A 23,131-nucleotide genomic window follows, 5' to 3' on the forward strand; every position below is an offset into this window, starting at 1 on the left:
CGTTTGATCTTTTTCTTTATCATTATAAAACACTAGATGTGAATTTTCTTCTCTTTCTTTCTTAAATGTGTTTAAAATTAATATGATGGATGGGGAAAAAAATGTATCTTTGATTCCTGAACCGATTCAAGTATGAGCACTATATATGATTGGGCAAAGTGGCAAGACTTGAGCCCTCAGTCAGGTAAAATGGTTTTAATACCTGCTCAGTATAATGAACTTCACCTTTGGTTTGCTTCCAAAGCTGGCTGCTAGGAATCTCACAAGTCATCAGTAATTATCTTGCAGAAGATGGATGAATGCCAGGCACTTAAAGAAGGAGAACAAAAAAAAAAGGAAGGAAAAGAAGCAGCCAGAGAGTTTCAAGTGTGTCAGCTTAGTTTCAGTTTCAGAAAAATTGTAGGAAAAGAAATAATCAAGCCAACTATTTTTAAGCACCCAAACTTAAAAAAAAAAGATGGAACACCAAAGGAATCATGGATTAGTCTGACAAGACTTTCTTTAGCCAAATCTACTTGCCTTATGTGACATGGAAACATGTGATAGAAGGGAAGAAAAACATGTCATATCTTGGCTTCTAGTACTGTTTTCAGTGACATATTCATCATCAAATTAAGGGAACCACAAGAGAGTGAGAGAAAAGATAGCTGGGAAACTGTAATCAAACCATAGTTATTCATGAGTCAGTGCCAAAAAGAAAGGGTATCTTGAGCAGACTCTCTGGAATCTGGTAATATTTAAGATTTTCTTTACCATTCTAGGTGACTGGATGGGATATTCAAGTTAAATTTGCAGACAGCACAAAAAGGGACTAATGAGACTAAACTGGGACCTGCCACTCTGCTGAATGCAATATTTAGAGCTCAAATGTTCTAGACATTTTTATATGAAAAAATATGATTCAGGGACGAAGAGTTTTATGTTTAGGAGAAAATAGATACATAAATACATATAGGAGAATCACAAAATGGTACTATTTTGTTATTTTACTGCTATTCTGTCTGATTGCAGTCTCAGGTTTCCACAACAGCTGACTGGGATGCAGAGACAAAAGCTGAGCCTGAGCGTGATGTGAAATGAGTCTGCTGCTATACATGGTACCGATATGGCAATAGCTCAGGTACTTCTGGTTTACAACTTCTCTTTTCTGACCAGCTGTTAGAAGAGGAGAGAATAATCAGAGATTTGAGGAAGACTGGCTCTGAGGAAAGATGAATGGCTATTTAGCCTAAAGAAGAAACTACCACAGGAGGGACAGAAGTCTTTAAAAATGCAAAAAGTAGCTTCAGAAATGCAGGGAACTTCTTCAAGGTCAGAGGGAGAAGTACGAGTAATGAGCTTAAATGGCAAGAGGATGTACTCCTGAGTGGCATTAAGGAAGGTTTCTAATGGTAAAATTCTGAACCAGATGTTTGAGAAAGCTGTCGAAACCCTTTTGAAAGTCTTAGGTCAGCAGCCTGGCAGGAGTGATGGGGACATAGCTGATCCTCCTTGGGCAGGAAGAGGGACTGCAAAGCCCATCATTTCAGGCAGGTCTATGAGAACTGTTAACAACCATTGATCCTAACCCATCCTGAGGGTTTTACTTGCTCTGTGTTCCCTGCCTGGAACCCGTGCCCAGGGATGGGCAGCCAGCTGGTTGTGGGTCTCAGAAGGGCAACCCAGCCAGGAATACCAACATTGCAGCTTGGGCAATGCTTTTATTCAATACGATTCACATTAAACAATCTTTAAGCTGTTAAAATTTTATGCACGCTTTTAATGTGTTTTCTCTTTCTTTTCCTTACTCGTATTTATACAGCTGCTTAAATCAAGTTCTTGAGGTTCTTTCATTCTTAGAATAAACAGGACTTATTGCTTTCTGACTTCAACAGCCAAGCTAATAAAAATCCAGTTGGTAGACTTAATTTTTTTAAAGCTTTTATGAACTGAAATAGGAGAGTAGACGGGTTTATGCTGATGCACAGTCATTGGTGGTATATGAACGTAACCTGTATCCCATCGTACCAGACTATGCTTTATCGTTGCTATTGTCATATATTGTTTAGTCTAACAGGAAGTGCTGCCACCATTTGTTTAAAATAAAATTAAGTAATTCTGCACTGATCTGAAAGAAAACTCTTTAGAATAAACAAGTGACATTTGCAGCAACAGTAAAGAAATTTAAAGCTATGCTAATAACCTAGCCTAGATTATGCCACTTTCAATGAATCTGCTGTAATTTAGTTACATTACTTTATTGTAATACACATGCAGAAACTGTTCTGAAGCTTAGCAGAAAGCTCTAAAGTACCATTAAAAAGAAAACTCTGAAATGTCATTGTATATATCTACTTGTATTTAAAGGAAGAAAAAATATAGATGGTTGCCAGAAGCTTAAAATCTGGCAGCTATGTAAGTTCTTAGATACGCAGAAGTTGGTATGGTTTGGAGTGATAATTACCAGAAAACAGCACCTCCGTACACTATGAATACAAACCTAACTCAGAAGTGACGTTTCTGGTATGAGAATCCTTCACTCAGCCAGCTCTTTATTGCTCTTTCTACATCATGACAAAAAACCTGGAGGCCATCTACCCTTTCCATGCATTCTTCAACTGAATTTTCTTTGAAACCCTAATGCTACATCAAAACTTTGCCCCGAACAAAAAAAGTTTAGTGGTGCTGGAATGGCCTTGGCTGTCCTGCTGTCTGGACAGAACAAGGCCTCGGGTTTTCTGTGTGAGTGGCTTGACTTTAAGTTGAGAGGACTGCTCCATCCATAAGAGATTTAGCTACTGCAAAGGCGTACAGAGTGAGGGAGGAAAGAATTGTCCACCCTGCTATAGCCACAACCACCAAACCCCTTCCCAGTCTTAAAGCCCTTAGCAGCTCCACAGTCTCAAAATCCAGAAAGTTTCATAGTTACAGCAGAGGACTGGAAAGCATGTTTAATAATATGTGAAATTTGATTTATGGCATTATAATGCACCTTCAACAAATGAGTACTTTAGCCTGTAGCCGATGTACCTGTGTCTTTTCAGACATTTGAAGACTGCAAGGTTTTAGTGGTGGAAACTTCATCTTCTTGATAAAATGTCTGGTATTTTTTTTTATTATTCAAAAACAATAATATCGCCAAAGGACTTCAGTGTTTTCCCAGTTGTGCACATTTAGAATAGCTAAGTTTTAATTGGCATAGTTCAAAGCAGAATTTAAACCACATTTCACATTCTTATTCTGGGAAAGGCTGTTTAAGGATGTTGCAGAAAAGTATGGTTAGGTAATTATGATCCTAGTTATCACATAGGAATAACAAGCACTACAGGCTTAGCTGTTGAATGCAAGTAACACTGCAAGACAGTCCAACAAACTTGTAAAAATGGGGAGGGCAATGGGTGCAAGGTTCAGTCTCTAGCAGCCTCTGGTGGCTGTTCAAATATAAATCTACTTTTTTTAAGTTAGTGGTTATGCAAACATTCCTTATTTTATGTGCTTTGGTTTCATGCATTAATATGAACAATTTATGTGTTGTGAAAAAAATGTCTCTGCTTGTTATAGTCTTTAGTTACATCTGGAAGTCTTTGTTGCTTTGTTGGAACTGTTTTAATAGAAATATTTAGGTATTTAACCTAAATACATTGGTTAAGCCAGCAGCATCTAGGCTAGAGATAGTCATAGTAAATGGCTAATTACAAAGGCTAATTCATATGGTTTTGAACATAAAGATTTTTGAGTTGGCTATTAGTAATGTAAGCTATATCTATACACTGCCTTGTAAATGAGTAGTCCTGCCTTTTGCTTTTAATTTTATTGAATGATACTGTTTCATAATAGCAATAAAACACTATGGGCAGTAGCTTCCAAGAGTATTATTTATCAGCTTTATGCCCCATGTCACTCCTGGAAAATGCAATAAGTTTTGTTGGGCTGTATTTCTTAATCATTACAGCTGTCACCCATTTCAACTGCTGTAGTTAAAGCCACAAATCATTATGCATTGCAGCTCCCTCTTTTCACAGACTCATAATTTTCCAACACAGTCTCCTTTTGGTAGTCAAATGTTCCTTGTCTGGTCTATACACATAGAGGTGAGTGTCTGGAAACAGAACAGCACCCTATTAAGCTACTTTATTCCTAGGAAAAGGCCCAAGAGAAGGTTATAACCCTCTTTTGTGTGTGTAAATTGACCCAAGTGTTTGGACACGTTATTGCTTGCAAAGACCTCAGCCTATGAGTCCTATGTACTCCCCTAAGACATTCAGACGAAAACTGGAAGTCTGTTCACCTTTAAAATCATTCCTTTCAGTATCTAGAAATGTCATCAAAATCCCACTTCAAGTGAAATACATGCAAGGCTAGGTCAAGACAGAATGTGGCAGGCATCTCGTCCTTTTCATCTTAGCCCTAAAACTGAAACTTAACACAAGGTCTAATTCCTTTGTCCTCTACAAGAGGCATCTGTCACTCCTCCACACACACTGAATTTGTTTTGCTTCTGTTTACTACCCAGACAAGCAAGTGCCCTAGTTTTTGTTGACTAAGTCAACCTGACCTCAAAGTTAGTTTCTACAATCAAGGTATTTCAATGAACACCTCTCCCTAAAAGTGTGCATCAGATTACTGATAAAACAAGGCCTTACGGTCTTCCTAGCATCATGTTCTGATATGGTTTTGCTTTTTCTGCACCTCCAAGGACAGAGTATTTTTAAAAGTGGCCAAGCATTTCAAATCGACATTTTTTAATTCATATCTCACTGAACAGTACTTCCTTCAGACAATCTTTAAAATACTTGTTTGTAAAACAGTAAAACTGTGAAAGTTAAAAAAACATGTAATCGTGTTTGCATAGAAGAAAACCATGTAACATTTTAAATAGAAACGATAAATAGAACTATAACTGTGGATACTTGTCCTTAAAAATTCTGCTATAATTGATCATACAGGAAAAAGTGATCATCAGAACAAGGCAGGAAAATTGGACCACTGCTACATGGAGCTATACATATGCAAGTATTTACTTGATTTGAACAACTTTCTGTAACATGGTCCAAGAGAAATCCCTCAGCAGATCAGTGTGGCTTAAGAGCTACTTCTCAGCCGTAGCTCAAGACTGTAAAACCAGATGGATAATCCACAATAAAGCAGAAATAACCCTTAACATCTTGGATTGGAAGAAAGTAGACCCGGATGGATTTAGGTTGGAAGTGGTAAAATGTGGTTGACCCTGGCTGAACACCAGGAGCCCACCAAAGCCACTCTATCACTCCTCCACCTCTGCTGGATGGAGGAGTGTTAAGTATAACTAAATGCTTATGGATCAAGATAAGGACAGGGAGAGACCATTCATCAGTTATGGTCATGAGCAAACACAAACTCAGCTTGGGGAAATTAGATTAATTTCTTACCTATCAAATCAGAGTAGGATAATAAGAAACAGAACTAAATCTTAAAACACCTTACCCTCACCCTTCCCTTCTTTCCAAGCTTAACTTTACTCCTGAATTCTCTATCTCCTTCCCTTACTAGCTGCACAGCAGGACAGGGAGTGAGAGTTTCAATCAATTCATCATATACTGTTTCTACTGCTCTTTCTTCTTCAGGGGGAGGACTCCTCACACTCTTTCCCTGCTCCAGCATGGGCTTGCTCCCATGGGAGACAGTTCTTAGTAAACTTCACCAACATGAGTCCTTCCCATGGTCTGCAGTTCTTCACAAACCTCTCCAGCATGGGTCTCTTCCAGAGGACACAGTCCTTCAGGAACAGTCCTTCAGGAACAGACTACTCCAGTAAGGGTCCCCATAGGGTCACAAGTCCTACCAGTAAAGCTGCGTCGGCATGGGATTTTCTCCATGGGGTCACAGGTCTTGCCAGGATCCTGATCCAGTTCTAGCTTCCTTACTAATTTACAGTCTCCTTCAGGCATCCACTTGCTCCAACATGGGGTCCTCCACAGACTGCAGGTGGATATCTGTTCCACCGTGGACCTTCCACCTTCACCACCAGCTGCAGGGGAATCTCTGCTCTGGCGCCTGGAGCACTTCTCCCTTATTGTTCACTGCCCTTGGTGTCTGCAGAGTCGTTTCTTTCACATATTCTTACTCCTCCACAATTACTGTGTGCAGTTTTGAGTTATTTTTTTCCCTCCTTTCTTGAATATGTTATCACAGAGGCAGTAACACCATCACTGATGGGTTCAGTCTTGGCCAGTGGCAGGTCTATCTTGAAGCTAACTGCACAGGTTCTGTCAAACATAAGGAAAGTTTCTAGCAGCTTGCCACAGAAGCCACCTCATAACCCTCCACTACTACCAAAACCCTGACAATGCATGAACCTATGGGTATGCCTACAACACAGCAGCAATGGCACATGGAAAGGAGAGCTTGGAGTACTATCCTGTGGTGGATATATCATTTATTAAAGCATCTTTCATTTTTAACAGCTGGTGGAGGATGAGATTTCCAGTGATGTTTTCTAAGGAGTTTTACATACTCAAGGTCACCTTGTGTACTCTGCAGCTGTAGGAGAATTTAGAAGAGTCATGTTTGCACAGAGCAGAGTGACAGTGATGTGGCAGCAGTGGTCTGACAGTGATACCTGCCACTACCTCCAGTACTTTGCCATTTACTTCAGAGCAGGGATATTTTGGGTTGGACAAAGGTCAGAGACAGCACTGACTGTGCAGCTGAAAAAAAAATTGTATTTTGAGAGATAATGAAGTGTTCTCTTCCTGTTTATTAATCTAGGTGATATCTTATGATTGGAATATATGGTGAGTTAGCAGTATCAGCCTCATGAGAAAACTGCTAACCCTAAACCTTACTCCTAGTCACACCTCAATGTTACTGTTCAACAGCCGATAGATTATTTTGTTGCTGCTTAGAACTTATGTAAAATCATGTTCTGTTTTCTTTTGTTTCTTTAAATCATAGAAGAAAATGTAGAGGTCACTGGTTTCCAAGTCCTATTGATGGTTTGTCTGACTGAGGATATGAAGCCATTTTTTAAGTATCTGCATAGGAGCATGCTGTTTTAAAACAGATTAATTTTGAGTGTGCTCTGAGAAAAGAGCCTTAGCAGTTAAATAGAGTACAATTGCAGGAACAACTAAATTAGTTTTTCTTGACATAAAACTTTTCAGCAAAACATGTTTATCTACTCAAAATATAACCGAGAAGTGTGAAAATCACTCACAGACAGCTGTGAGTGTGGCAAAGATCTTTGCACAAAGGATCTGCTCTTTTTTGCGGTGTTGTCCTGCCAGCCGGTAAAATTACTGCTCACGTGAAGCAGCCTCTCCAGAAAACTATCACAAAAGGCCTCACTGTGCAAGCAAATACAAGCAGGCTTGTCTACTCTGCCATCTGTTACTGAGACCTCCTGTTAGTGCTGAATCATTTTCTTCCTTCAGCTTATTTAAGGTTCTTAGCTGGTGTCTTGAGAAATGAGGGTTTGCTTGCCTCTCTGTCTTTGCTTGAGCTGTGAACAAGCATTAGAAACTGGCATTTTCCATCACAATCAGGCTGGAAGAGACAAGCATGAAAAGACAAATGTGTCATGCTTTGGTTGTTGAAGGTTTGGGATGGAGAAAGAAGAGGCTGACTTTAATATAAGTCTTACAGAGAAGCCTTCAAGGAGACAGGGAACAGGAGCAAGACCTGAGAGCCTCCAGCCTGCTATTTTGCAGGCAGAGGGAGAGGAAAAAGAAAGCAGCAGCTAATTGAGGCAGCTGAGTAAAGAATCTACAAGGTAAAAATAGCAGCAGGCTGTCAAATTATCTGCCAGTTCTGGGCACGAGTGAGAAAACAGCATCAGGCTGTGAGGAGACCCAAGCCAGGGATGCTGTGCAGGGAAGAGAAGGCAGCTGCTAAAAAGTCATCTCACTGCAAGCTCGAGGTTGGTTTTCTACACCCAGACACAAGTCTGTAGAGACAGCTTCAAGTCCCACTTTATAATAACTTGAAGTTGAATATTTGTGTGAATGAGGCCCTTTTATCACTGAGATATCTGCAGCTATTTTATGCACTTCCTTAAAAGGGACAGTTACAGGACTTTTCTGAAGTGCCGTCCCAAGTATAACATGTCCTTCCAGAGGAGCCTGAACTTTATGTGCTACTTCCCCACTACAGCAGTTGAAACAAGTCACTCCTGAAATAGGAAGTGCAGCACGGCAGGTGCTAAACCCACCACAATACTGTTTGTGCCATAGGGCTGAGTTTCATGGATTTATTTGTAAATGCTTTTGCTCTTTCGATAATGACCACAGTGCACAGGCATCTCTGATGAATGGCATTTTCAACATGCTGATAGGTCAAGAACTGAGGTCTGCCTGGTTTTTGTTTATTCTTTCATGAATGCCAATGCCAGTGAAGGACCTTGCAGTGAGAGTCTCAAGCTGTATATTTACACAGTAAGAATAACAAATATTTTGAAGCATCTTTCAAACTAGCCTTCAGCAAAGAAAGTAGATAGGCTCAGTAGGCGAACTCTGGTATGACCAACAAGGGTGACATCTGTGACTGACTCCAGTTGTGACTGCTGTGAAATGGAGTGTTTGAATCAGCAACCTTAATTGTGCCCCACACATTCTTGGATAGAGAGTGATAAAAAAAATACCAGGAGAGCCTATTCTGTATTTTTGATAGTATTTTGTCTATATTTTTTCCCTTTCATACTCTGTCCCTGAACTGCCTGAGGTGAAAAAGGCAGCCTGTGCTTCTTCAGAGAAAAAAATATGACTGCAGTTATTATTGAACTACAGTTTGTAATTTAAGAGCAGGGGTGTAGCATTGGGGTAGGCAGGTCAATTCATAAGCCTGCAGCCCTGAACTTGCACTGGCTCTGTGGCTCAACAATATCCCTGCTCATTAATTAACTGCTCTGCAGTTTGTCTCATGCTGGCTCTGTACCAACTTCTCAAAACCCCAGGTCCACCCTATACCTGTCTAGAGCAGCATCACCCAGGACCAGCGCTGTTACATCTAACTTCTGCAGCCACTCTTGAAGGGGCAGATTGGCCCCTACCCTGTCATCAGGGGCAGGGCTCACCAGGGAATATGGGTGCCCACCCTACCACAACATCCGAAAATTAGAGCTTGGTACTGAAAAACACTATGGACTGCAGAAGGGGGAGAGAGGGCTTTCAGAAAAGAGGCAACAACCCCATAGGTGGGGGTGGATCTGACAGTGCATATTTGGGTTAGGACCAGGAAAGAAAGCTGCCTTACGTCCTGCATGAGTTCTGGTGATTAGACTTCAAAACAAAGCAGCAATGTCCCCCCCCCAGCATTGCACCTCAGCCTGTGGCTCTGCTTCTGGCCTGTTACAACTCTTCTGATGACACCAGCTCTGGTATCACCTCTGCTGTTCTCATGACTTCTGGCAGTCAGGGAGCAGACACCAGCTTGGCATGGTCTGCTGCTGCCATGCAAAGCCACCCACCCTACTCCTTTGAGAAATGGGTGAATTTCTGCTCTTTTAAAAGGCTGGTGTTAAATTACAAGTGCAGAATGCCCCATCTGCTACTGAAATAGAGTTGCATGGTGCAAAGGACTTGGTGCCTGCTTCCTATCACAAACGTTCAAAGGAATTCAACCACAAAAATTATTTTTCTTGTCCATAAGGCTATATTTCATTAGATATTAACCTTTCTGGCCAGTCTTTACACATTGAATCCTCCAGAATCTAATTGCAACCTGTTGCTGTCAAGCCACTGCTTGGAGAAAAGTATGTGAGCCCAGGCTCCCCAGGACTCTCTAAATCTGCAGACAATAAAGAAGTCCAAGGCCTGAAGTTGAACATGTCTCAAGTCATAGTCGCCATTTTTACCAAATTCCTACAAGTTTGTCTTGAAATCCAAAGGGATCCTTATGGCAGTTCTTCCTCTGCATCAGTTGTAGTTGCCAGTTATCACAGATCAAAATGGAAGAGCCTCCAGCTCTAAACCCAATTACCTCTTTCACACCTAGGCAGTTACCAAAACTACAAGGACTTGGGTTTTATTTCTGATAAGAGGAGAAACTGATAATACAGAAAGGCACCTGGGACATGAAAATCAATTTATCTGAAAACAGCTGGAGACAGCATCTCAGATCCTCGTGCCCTGTTTCAGCCAGGGCCCCCAGTCCCAAGGACTCATTCCATATTGCTCCGGCAGCAAAACTCTCATGTCTCCTTAGGTCATGTCTTGCTTTCCACTGAGGCTTGCTCATGCAGCTTCTTCATGCTTTATACGGACTCTTCTCAGCCAAGAGTGTCATTAGTGTGAGAAACCCTTTGCATAGAGTGATGGTAACATTACATATACTAAGTAAAAGGTTTTTTACAGTTACTTGATAAAAGAAGGATGTTGTTTTTCCTCTTCTCCCTCGACTTCTAGTTTTAAGAGGTCCTATAAGAACCCGTTTTCCTATTTGCAGTCAGGTGGTGATCAGTCATTTGAGCTCAGCATCTGCAGTACAACTTGCAAGGGTAGCTAATTACTTGATAGCACCCTGTATTGCCCCATTGTGTTTTTACACACAGGAACAACATATGCACAACCCTCTTCTTCCTTCCTGTTTTCAGTGCTCTTACACCTTATTCCTCAGACTCCTTAGAAGTCTAGTTTGGGTTTCCTTTCTTTTCTTAATTCAAAATTACAGTTCTTCCAAAATGGAACGTGTTCAAGGATTGTTATAACATCATGACCCCTGGAGGGGAGAAAGTGGGCAGAGACATGTCTTGTCCCCTTACTCAGACTTCTTTTGGTTTTGCTGACTTCAGTTTAACAGTTACTTTCTAACTGGGAAATTTTATTTTAGATTCTTGAAAATATATCTGGTTAACCAGAAATGTTGAACAACAAGGCCCTACAAGTGATCCAGTGCTCCTCTTATCAGGAAAAATCACTTGCTGGTGTATCATAGAATCTTAGAATGGTTTGGGTTGGGAGGGGCCTTACATTTCACCTAGGTCCAACCACCCTGGCATGGTCTGGGACACCTTACACTACAGCAGGTTGGTCATACTCTCATCCAGCCTGGTTTTGAACACCACCAGGGATGGGGCATTCACAACATCTCTGGGCAACCTGCTCCAGTGCCTCACCACCCTCAGAGTAAAAACTGTCTTCATAATATCTAATATAAATCTCCCTTTGTATCAGCTTAAAATCATCACCCCTCATCCTATCACTGCACTCCCCAGCTTTCATATAGGCAGCCTTTAAGAACTGTAAGGTCTCCCTGGAGCCTTCTCTTCTCTAGGGTGAACAGTTCCATTTCTCTCAGCCTGTCCTCATAGGAGAGGTGCTCCAGCCCATTGTTCATCTTTGTGGCCCTCCTCTGGACTTGCTCTAGCAGATCCATGCCCTTCCTGTGCTGAGGATTCCAGAACTGATCACACTGCTCCAGGGCAGAGTGTAGCTCAGGACCATTCTTAGAACAGAAAAAGCTGTGTCACAAGAAGTGTTTTGCCAATAGACAAAGTGTAGTTATTACTTTCCCATTAAATTGAGGCTGTCCTTAGGCTTCTTGTTTGACCTAATAAGAATAGGTGTGTTACCAAGTAAAGCATTTGGCCATTACTTTGGAGATAACAGGAAAAATTGTTGAGCACTTGTTGGTAGATAAGTGTAAATTAAGGCAAAATTATAAAGGGTGCCTCTATAGCCTTAGCATCGATAGTTTTCTACCTGATATTCAGGACAATTTATTTTACAATTGAATTTCATGAGGATATGGTGGTATTTGTTCTTACATGACACTGAGAAATTAATCATTCAACAAATCTGACAGGAATATGAGGCACTGAATTCTGACATAGTCCAAGGGTGGTTTTTGTTTCTTTCTTCCTTCTAGTGGGAAATTGTGCCTGTGATCTGCACCCCCTCAAGCAAAAAGTGCTACAAGATGACTCTAGGCATGCTGACCCCTCTGGCATCCACAGCTGATGATCATCTCCACTAGGCATTTTAATTAGTTGCTAGAGTTATTAACTGGAAGAGCATGTAATTGACGACAGATGTTTTGGAGCTGGTTTTTGGATTGCAACTGCTGCTGGGCTCCCAAATTTCCCAATCTCAGTTATTTTGCCAAGGCAAGGCCAAATTCTTCATCCAATCACCAGCTTTTAGCACTTGCTTGTATTATTCCAGCCAAAAGCTGTGGTTGTGTGACCTAACACATGCCACTGCCACTCACTTCTGGTTGATTACACATCAGTTTTAGGAGAGACTGAAAACTATTGGTTAAATTTCTGTTTCCTTCTGTATGTATACCCAGGTTTTTTTTCCTCAAAGAGATGCTTTTGCCTGGGTTAAGGAGCAAAGAGATATGTCAGATTTAGTAAAAGAGAACAGCGAAGGATGGGACGTGGCTTTTGCATTGTTAAATGTGACTGGCATCTCAGGAGAAAGCTCTGCTCCTTCTTCAGGTCTTATTGAGCATTATGGAGTGGACACTTCTCATTTTTAGCTTATTTCAATTATGAACTTATATTCTCACAAGTTCAGTACCAGTTATTACTTTGTTAGCCTCTGACTGTTAAAAATAGTACTCTCTTGAATGCTCTTGAACTACTTTTCCTAGACACAGTTATATACTCTATCTAGTTATTAGGGCTAAATTTAACCTGATAGGGGCTTTAATTACCTTGTATACTTCCCAGAAAGGAGCCATATACAGTGAAACCTTGTGGAGAGTTGAGTAGTTATTAACCATCTGACTGTCTTTTGTCCATCAAGGGATGTTACTAAATCTAAGTTTATCAGATATATAAGTCTCTTTGATATAAGGGAGGGGATATTTGTTTTTTTAATTGCTCCTCTTTGACATTATAAGTGCAGTATAGGTTGTTTTGAGCTGGTACCTGGTAGTGTTATGCTGCTAATGTACTTTCGTTCATGGGAATTATCTGCTCTTGCACCCGCATCCTTACAGACTCTCTCCACTGATCTCCTTCTCTCCAAACATTCTCAATCTATTTTTATGGAACTGTGCCACAGTATTGCAACGCAGTTAAGGACTACTATGTCTTTTCCGCTTCACAGCCAGAATTTGAATAGTCCTCTTCTCAAGATATTGTTTCTTGGCAATATTTTATTTTATTTCTTTCTATAAGAAATTTGAACTGTATTTGGTATTTATTTATCTTTATTATTGGACAATTACTTTGGCTTATTTTCCTTGATGGACCTCTGAGATATGTACTGTTTCTTCCCACAATTTTACCACAATTTTTCTTACTTGTTACATTGTGACAGAGATACTGTCATAGCGTTGACAGTCCTGGCAGATGTCTGTGACTGGCCCAAGTGTTCCTTAAAACCTGCTTATTTTTTTCCTCCTGTTTCTAGTTTAAATAATCCTCCATAACCTTGTCAGTTTTCTATGCCAGCTGTCTTGTCCTACTTTATTTAAGATGGAGTTATTCATTGTTTACAAGGTTTCTCTTCCCAAATAATTTTAGTGAGGCTTCAACATTAATATTTTCCTGTTAATACTGCTTTTAATTCATTAATTCAGACACTGATAATCTACCTAGCTGATTCTGTATTTTATTCTCTCTGTTAATAATCAAGTTTGGGCTTTTACACTTTAAGATTATGGGAACTGAAGACAACCGTCATTCTAGATGCACTAGACGATAGGCAAAATCTCATCCCAAGAGCAACACCATAGTCACTATCACCTATCATCAGTAAGCTAAATGGAGGATTCCTCTTCGTAATTTATTCCTGTTAATAAAAACCTATGGAAGGAGTGCAAAGACAACTTGCAGCATGCTCTGAGAGTTAAGATAAGGATTATATTGTAACACGAATTGATTATATTTAAAGCCGTAGGATCCACAGTGGCAATATCACCCAGCTTTTCTATCTTGTTTACAGGAGCATAGCTCTGGCTTAAACACTGCCGCTGATCTTGGCAGCTGTAGCACCACAGCACAAGGCAGGAGTGAGGGGGAGGGAACCTCCTGGCAGCTTCATTGCAGCCTTTTGTCCTCTGTAGTCCAAGGCAGGAGCATGGATGGGTACCATAATTCCAGATATATTCTGCCACTAAAGTCATGGAGTTTAACTTCTGTGACCTGCAAATGACCAAAGAGCTCTTACGGACTTTGCACTCCCAAGTAATAATATTTTTAATGAGCTGATAGAATATTTCTGCAGCCTATTTGTGTCTCAGTACAGTAACACCATGTCATCTAGCAATTAATCCCTGTTAGGGCAATGATCATTGCCAAAGTGCATTTAGATACTGTTCTCTAAGGGAAATGAGTTTTCCTTAGAAATTATATCTCCACAATATGATTTCCTTACCATGAAGGTTTAATTTTGTAGCTGTGAACTTGCTTTTCTTTGACTCCCATCACAATATCTTCTCTATGTAATTTAGATCCAAGTCCATGAAGAACGATGAATAACTGGTAGCTGAGCACAGTAAGACACAAATGTGGGCAAGGAAGCCCTTTGGAGGATTGGGGGCTTTGGTTTGGTTTGTTGGTTTGTTGTTTGGTATGGGTTTTTTTAAGATAACAAACATTAGGGCAGAAATAAGACAATGATAAATGGAATGCAAGTACAAATTAATGCCAGCCTGATAGCTGCATGGCTCAGAAAAGCATTTTAAAAATCAAAGGTTTTATGTTTGATTGCAACAGTTCAACATTGCAAGAGTAATGCAAGACTACTGAGTCAATGCTGTCCACATATTTACCAAATATTCAAACTGCTACCTACACGTATATTTTGAATTCTGAAGCATACACCTGACTGTCTGCACATTCATCTGGATTTTCCAAATGCACAATTTTGCAAGTATGTATTTATTTTACATCTCAAGGAATGAAAAAAAATTACTATTCTATTCTTAGACGTATATACATTAACATGATAGTTTATCACACATTAGAGGGAACTATTCATAAATACACGTTGTAGCTGGCAATACACTTTGGTGAGCTGGTACCTTTGGGGTTGTTTTCTCCCTTTATGAAGCAGTAAAAAGTGTTTCTGATTGTTGACAGAGGTGCCCAATATATTACACGCTGGATCCCAGGTATCGCTCTTGATATTTATACGTGAATTGTTTGATATATGAGGTATCTCTTGTGAGACTTCATCTGGAATACTGTCCAGTTCTGGAATCCTCAGCCTAAGAAGGATACGGAACTGTTGGAACGAGTCCAGAGGAGGGCTACAAAGATGATCGGAGGGCTGGAGCACCTTCCCTATGAGGACAGGTTGAGAGAGTTTGGCTTGTTCAACCTGGAAAAGAGAATGCTCAGAGATCTTATAGCAACCTTCCAGTACCTGAAGGGGATACAGGAAAGCTGGAGAGTGGCTATTCATAAAGGCTTGTGGGGATAGGACCAGAGGGAATGGGTATAAACTGCAGAGGGGCAGATTTAGACTGGACATTAGGAAGAATTTCTTCACCATGAGAGTGGTGAGGCACTGGCACAGGTTGCCTAGGGAGGCTGTGGATGCCCCATCCCTGGAGGTGTTCAAGGCCAAGTTGGATGGGCCCTTGGGCAGCGTGATTTAGTGGGATGTCCCTGCCCGTGGCAGGGGGGTTGGAACTGGATGATCTTTAAGGTCCCTTCCAACCCAAACTATACTATGATATAGTTGCCAAGACACTCCGCATAATATTTGAAGAGTCATAGGAGTCAGGTGAAGTCCCTGGTGACTGCAGAAAGTGAAACACTGTGCCCATTTTTTAAAAAGGGTAGACACAAGGACCCTGGGAACTACCAGCCTGTCAGTCTCATCTCAGTGCCTGGGAAGATCATGGAACAGATCCTCCTAGAAGATATGCTAAAGCACATGGAGGACAGGGTGGGGACTGGAGAAAGCAAGCATGGCTTCAACAAGGCCAAGTCCTACGTAATCAATCCAGAGGCCTTCTAGGATTGAGCCATTACATCAGTGGACGAAGGAAGAGCTATGGATGTCATCTATCTGGATTTCTATAAGGCTTTTTAAATGTTTACCAACAATACCCTTCTCTAAATCGGAGAGGTGTAGATTTGATGGATGGACTGTTTGGTGCATGAGGAATTGGCAGCATGGTCACATCCAGACAGTAGCAGTCAGAGGGTCAAAGTCCAGATGGAGCTCACTGACAAGTCCCTCAGAGTTCCTTTCTGGGACTAGTGTTGTTTAATATCTTCATGAATGACATAGTGGAATCAAGAGCACCCTCAGAAAATTTGCCAACACCACCAAGCTTAGTGGTGTGGTTGACACACCTGAGGGACCTCATGCCATCCAGAGGGACCTGGACAAGCTGACAAGTGCACCCACATGAACCTCGTGAAAGTCCATGAGGCCACATGCAAAGTCCTGCACCTGGCTCAGGAAATTACGAGTATCAACACAGGCTTGGGGATAAAGTGACTGGGAGCAGAAGTACTTGAGGATATTGGTGGATGAAAAACTAGACATGAGTAGGCAATGTGTGCTCATAGCCTAGAAAGCCAACTGTATCCTGGGCTACATCAAAAGAAGCCTCCCCAGCAGGTCCAAAGAAGTGACTCTGCTTCTCTATTTTGCTCTATTAAGACCCCATCTGGAGTAGTATGTATGTCCAGCTCTTGAGTCCTCACCACAGGACAGACATGGACCTGTTGGAGCGGGTCCACAGGAGGGCCACAAAAATGGTCGGAGGAATGGAACACCTCTCTTATCAGGACAGACTGAGGTAGTTGGGATTGTTTAGCCTGGTGAAGAGAAGGCTCCAAGTGGAAGTGACAGCATTTTACTTTGTTACCTTATCCTGTAGAATCATAGAACCATTAAGGTTGGATAAAACCTCTAAGATCATCAGGTCCAACTGCCAGCCCAACACCAACTTTCCTACTAAACCGTGCCCTGAAGTGCCGTGTCTATACCTTTTTTGAACACCTTCAGGAATGGTGACTCCATCACTTCCCTGGGCATTTTGTTCCAGTGCTTCACTACTCTTTCAGTAAAGAATTTTTTTCCTAATATCCAATCTAACCCTCTCGGCACAACTTGAGGTTATTTCCTCTCATTCTACCACTTGTTGCTTGGGAGAAGAGATCAACACCTGCCTCACTACAACCTCCTAACAGGTAGTTGTAGAAAGTGATAATTTCTCCCCTCCCCTTCACCAGACTAAACAACCCCAGTTTCCTCAGACGTTCTTCATAAGACTTGTGCTTCAGCCCCTTCACCAGCTTCATTGCCCTTCTCTGGACACAATCCAGCAGTTCCATGTTTTTCTTGTACTGAGGGGCCACTAACTTAATGCAGTATTCATGTCGAGGCCTCACCAGTGCAGAGTACAGGGTGACAATCACTTGCCTGCTCCTGCTGGCCACACCATTTCTGACACAGGCCAGGAGTCTGCTGGCCTTCTTGGCCACCTGGGCACATTGATGGTTCCTTCTCTATACATCTAATTTTGTTCCTTCCCTTAGATTTGTGCCAGATTGATTGGGTGGCATCTGCTGTGTAATTGTATGATGGGGGCATGAGCAGTGATTTATCAGGTTTTCAACTGACTGATTTTTTTTTTTTTTTTACATGAGAAACTATACTTTGTAGAAAAAAGGTAAATATTGGAATAAAGAGGAAGAAAAAACAAACATTCCCCTTGCCCCATGTCTTTCCCCTTATTTCTCTAGCCACCAAACCAGGGTTTTTGGACAGATTTTCATGCAGTGACCTTGGCACCATGACCTCAGCACACTATCAACACGCCATGGTCTCAAAATGCAAAATATCCTTCTATAGGAAATTTGACACTCGCTACTACAATAACTGTAGCAAAGTAAACTGCAGAATATGCATCATGTCATTGGAAGCAGAAAAGCTAGTAGATGAATTGGATTCTTTTTTAGATGAATCTTCTATGGATCAGCAGGTTTATTCAGAGTTACTTAAAAAGCAGTTAACATTCCATTAGCAACAAACTGTGATCTGTGTCAGCAGTAAAGCACTGTTCAGTCATTTATTTTAGCAAGAGCAGTCACCGCAGGGAGAAATAAAATTATTAAACTTCTCACAAGCAAATAAATAGTAAGGCAAAGCCAGGGATTTTCTGTCTTATTCTAAATCTTAAGCCTTCCTCCCAGGAATATTTATTAATATAAAGCAATTTTTTTTTCTGCTGTTTGCTATATACAGGATGAGTCAGAAGTTTCCGTTTCTTCTTATAGTTTGGGTTTGAGATCAAAGAAAAAAAAAGTGCATGCTCAGATTTGGCTGCTGCTATGTTATTTTATTCAAGAAGGAACATTGTTGGTTCAGCATTATGTACTCTGCTAACCTGGCTTAAGTCCCAAAGAGCTTTCTTAAATACCTTCCCTTGTAGCTAGCAGCAGAAATGTATATGCCCCCATGCCCCAGCGGGCTCTCTACCTGATCATGGTTACTTTCTGTGCTTAAAGCAGTCTTTATCTCTCAGTTCTCCCGATTCAGACAAAAGCTGTACTTTTGGATTTAATGATAGGCTCTTATTGTTCTTTAAGGGAAAGTCTGATAGTTTAAAACCTTTTTATACAAGTGATATCATGTATAAAATACTCTTGGAGTGTCATTGATACTGTGGCTAGCCAGACATGAGTAGAACAAACAACCTTGAAATCTTCTGAGTTATGCAGTAGGGAAACCTACTCTAAGATGAGCTGCTAATGGCAGGCATCCTGAAAACGTTTCCATATTATCCTTGTGTCATTCTTCTATGTGCTATTGCACCAAATAAAGCTCAGCCAAACATCAAACGATTAGAATTTTGATCACCTTTTTGTTGTTTTGAAGCTAGTGTTTAGACTGTAGAGTCCTACAAGCCCTTAGAGCAGATTGTGCCTGCTACTGGACATGTCACATATAAACAGTTCAATGCCTGCAAAAGCTGCATAGTGTTTTACTAATAAATTTAAATGTAGGCCTCATTCCCAAAGTAACCAGTTCTACATTACACAATAATGTCGCTCCTTAGGGTTTTAAGAGAGAGACATAAAGAGACAAGGGAGAAAGAAATACGAATAAATAGGTGGTGACTACGCTGGTTAGCCAACTAGTGTTTCATGTAAGGCAGTAAGAAGCGATGCACAGGTGACTGGTGTGTCACATAAGACTGTGATTAAGACATTGTTCTTTTCTGTCATATTGACTTTGAAAAACTTTTATTTTGTGATTTAATATTTATATATATAAAAAAATATGTGGGATCAGTACAATAAAATTTAGATCTCTAATCAAAATTAAGAATTACAAATTAAGAGCTATGATTTACAGTAATAATCACTATCCCCCATTCCTCTGAGATTCTTTTTTACCTGCACAGATTAATGTGAAAGGAGATACTAAATTTTTCATCCTTTTCAGAATAAAAAGATCCTGAAGGATGAAGTCAATGTTTTTCTTTTCCAGTTTCTGCTAGTGGATGGTCTGGTGTGGCATGAGGGCACAGAAAACACTGCAAGCGTGTCTTCAAAAGCCATAACCTCAAGGTTGTGCTCATTCTCTCCCATTTCCTTGTTAGAAGATTATGATTATAAATAATGATTTGAATGAATTCTCAGTTAAATCACTCGGACTGCTTTTTTTTTAGACTGAAGCCCTAACTGCAACAATTACATTTAGACCTATCTCCAAGAGTTAAAATCCTCTGCAGATTACATTTTTAAGGTACAGGGTGACGGTGAGCAGCTTGTCCAGCTGTTCTGAGGCACAGATTTAATGGCAGGTCCAAAAGCTTTCAAGTGAATTCTCCACATTTAAATTAAAACAACCCCAGCACTTTTATAATCTTTTCTCATGTCAGCTCTTTCATCCCATGAGTTGACACTCCAAGACTTTCAAGGAAGGAAAGGAAGAGGAGGGAGAAGGAAATTATTAAAACTGATCTTTCTGGAAATCTTCCAGTTCTGCTGCTTAGAAACTCCTCTTTAAGAGCTATACTTAGAATTAGCCTTTGCATTGTAAAGAATACATGCAAAGCATCAAGACAGGAAGTAAAAAGGAATTTATTTTCAATGGAGAGTTTATATAGTCAGTGTAATCCATAAATGTATGTGGATAACATGTAAAACGTTTTGGATATTACAGCCACAATGATCTATAATTAAATCACCTTTGTGAGTATGTTTTTAATATCAGAAGAAATATTTTTTAGTTATGTAACTCTGTAAGAAATAAGAAAAATGCATTATGCTTTTAATACTAGATTCAACTTCAACTGAGGATGGTGTATCTTCCATGAGGACCTGAAGCACATTAAAAACAAAAACTGTAATCTTGTTTAAAAAGCACAGATTACATCTCTACTTTAAGATAAATAATTAAACTGCATATTTGAAAATATCTCTCTAGTGTTGTCTTATTGCATGATATTTGCCTATGGATTTTTTTAAATGTTTGAATATATGACAGAATTTGAAAATCTAGTACGTGTAGCAGAAACTGCAGGCAAGGAAATTGTGAAATAAAATTTCTGGAGGGAGCACCACTTAGTTGTTAAGTGATTTGCCACCTGCTAACCCATCTCTCAAAGAATTACAGAGTTTTGAGCATCTTGCAAACAACTGTCATTTTAAATAGGAAAGCAAAACCTAAAAAGAAATTAAACAAGAAAAAAAAAAGCTTTTGCAAAGAAAAATTGTCACTGAAATATTTCCTGAACACCAATAATCAGTTGGGAAAACATTGAATATTTCTGATTTCTTACTGCCAGAAAAATGCTTGCTTAACTTATATATGCAGATAAAGCCTTCCTGTGAAATCTACCTGTATGTGTGATCCCAGTAGCATTTAATATAAATATTGTATTCTTAACATCTGCTTCTTAACAGATGCTTCTTAACATCTTTTAGTTATATACCAGATATCACTATTGACGATAACTTTATTGTGTTGTGTACTGAATTTGTAAAGCAGATTTTATTCTTGCTTCAGATTACCTGGTTTCTACCGAAATGGGGCATGCTGCATTTAAGGGGAGCTATTAAACTGTGCTATTGATGTTTTATATGTTCCCAACATTTTCTGTAATAGCATCCCTAAAATGTGCGGCATAAACAAAATCCTCAAGCTCATTGAGGTAAAATGGTTTTATTGGTGCTCATTTAGACTGACCTACATAGGTCGTTCTTAGGCTCCCCATTCTTGACCAATGATGCTCATTCTGTTCTTGTGCCAAGAAAGCACTTTATCTGTGCCAAGTGGTTTTTTTTTGTTTTTTTTTTTTTTTTGTTAAAGTACATTCTGCCATCAAAATACAATTTACTTTCTACTAGTAAAATCAGGAAAAGCTATCTCAATGAAGAAAGAAGGCAGCAGTTACCCATCCACTGATCTTGCAGAGCATGTTTGCATAGATACAATTTCCCAAATTACATCAAGAGCAAAGAAAGCCTGAATATCCATCTAAAGTCAACTCTGGATGAGAAGAAGCGAAATAGAAGCAAAATATGAATGGCACCTTTTGTTTGCTCATTTTAGAAAAAAATAAAAGAAATATCTGGCTCCATTCCTCCTTGACTTTTGAGAGTCTTCTATATTTCAATATTCTAAAGCACTCTCTAAAATTTACTTAATACAAAAATAGTGAGGGAGGACATTTTTTTTTTCATTCTGTATTATATGTAATTATCTAAGATTTTGAAGTGTTATGGGATGAATAAATCAGGATTCTTATTTTAGCCAAAGCAAAGATGTTATAATTAATTAAATTTGCCAAAGTAGGAGAACCTGAAGGGCATTCAAGCTCTGGACATATCACACGTAAACATGTTTCACATTAACAAAATACTGCAAACTTTGAAGAAGTATTTTATCATGAAAAAGATGCTTGGTTTGCATGGATGTAATATTTTGAACATCATACATAATGTGCCTTAAGGCTTCCTAAAAAAGTCTCATCAATCTAATATCCCTTCGATAGCAAAGCACTAGTTTGAATTCCTCAGATTTCAACTCAATTTTTTCAATTCAAACTTTTTTCTCATTTGAACTTGCTGATACCTATATGATACACATGAACTGTTAGGTAAGCAACTAAAACTCCTCATAAAAAAATAAAAGTATTATGAGAGCTCAGACACTCTGAACCTTCCATATAAAGCATACAATCAATGCATGTCATATCTTTTTTAAAAAGATAATCAATACCTATATGCTCGTTTTATCTGCAGAATTTATTTGTCAAAGGTGTCCATTTCACATCCTGCCCCATCAGAAAGATAACTGATCAGAACTTTCTCGATTTTGTTCTCAGGACCAAAGGTGCCCCCTTGACTGGTGAGGATGGTCCAGTGGTGGTAAGTTGCAAATTTTCACGTAAAAAATTGCGCTGTCGTACTGTAGCTGATCTTACGTAACTGCTAGTAGAAACGACTTTTGCCGGGCTTGTAGGTGGCACGGTCTGTGGAGGCAGTCCATTTATTTCATACATCCACTGCATTGATTGTGTCTGCAAATAATAAACAGAGACATAGAAAAAAATAATTGGTGATCAAATCTGATGAAACTTTTTGACAGTGATTTACCATGCTACCGTGATTTCAAAAGATATTTATCCTTTAGCATATAAAGCCCTGCAATAACACAGAAGGAGAATTACTTTCCTGGAACACAGAGACCAGAAATCACATTTAACTTTATCACTTCAGGACCAGGCATAACAAAGACGAGTAATTTAGCTTCCAAGCTGATCTAAAAATCTGTTTTTTAATGTACTAAACCCCATAGCTCTGAATGTTGTTCAAAGGTAATTATTCCATAGTACAATTTAAATGCCTCAGGTTTATACTGTAGGATCTAATTGAAGCTCTGGTATTGGTAATAATGGCATTATCAACTGGTAGATTTTTTGCATTAAAATAATGAACAAAACTAAGGAAAAAGAGCTCTATGCACAAGAGAATTGCAGCTTCATGTTGAAATTGTTGAAGAATATTTATGTGAATTGAAAATGACACTTGATTTGCTTTCTGTTTTCAACTGGTCTCCAGAAATGGAGCATATGTTTCTATGTCATGTCTTGTAATGCTGGAGTACTTGATTCTTAACTGAGTGTGTGATTGTTATTCTTGCTACACAAGCCATCTATTTGTACTTTAGGAGTATTATTTTTAAGCTGATGAAGGCCATACTGCTGTCTATCTCTCACATTTCATTCGCCTCCTGAAGCAGGC

At 39.7% G+C, this 23,131-nt stretch overlaps 1 protein-coding gene across 1 annotated transcript in view; it reads right to left on the reverse strand.

Moving 5' to 3' along the window:
* Positions 1-20,866: 20,866 nt before the first annotated feature.
* CFAP47 (cilia and flagella associated protein 47) overlaps positions 20,867-23,131 on the reverse strand; it is a 296,277-nt gene continuing 294,012 nt past the window's right edge. Inside the window, exon 64 of the mRNA XM_054060306.1 lies at positions 20,867-22,407. Coding sequence (XP_053916281.1) covers positions 22,186-22,407 — 222 coding nt within the window. The 3' untranslated portion in view covers positions 20,867-22,185. The remainder of the gene's footprint in view (positions 22,408-23,131) is intronic.

Source organism: Cuculus canorus, chromosome 1, assembly GCF_017976375.1.
Source record: "Cuculus canorus isolate bCucCan1 chromosome 1, bCucCan1.pri, whole genome shotgun sequence".
Classification (NCBI taxonomy): Eukaryota; Metazoa; Chordata; class Aves; order Cuculiformes; family Cuculidae; genus Cuculus; species Cuculus canorus.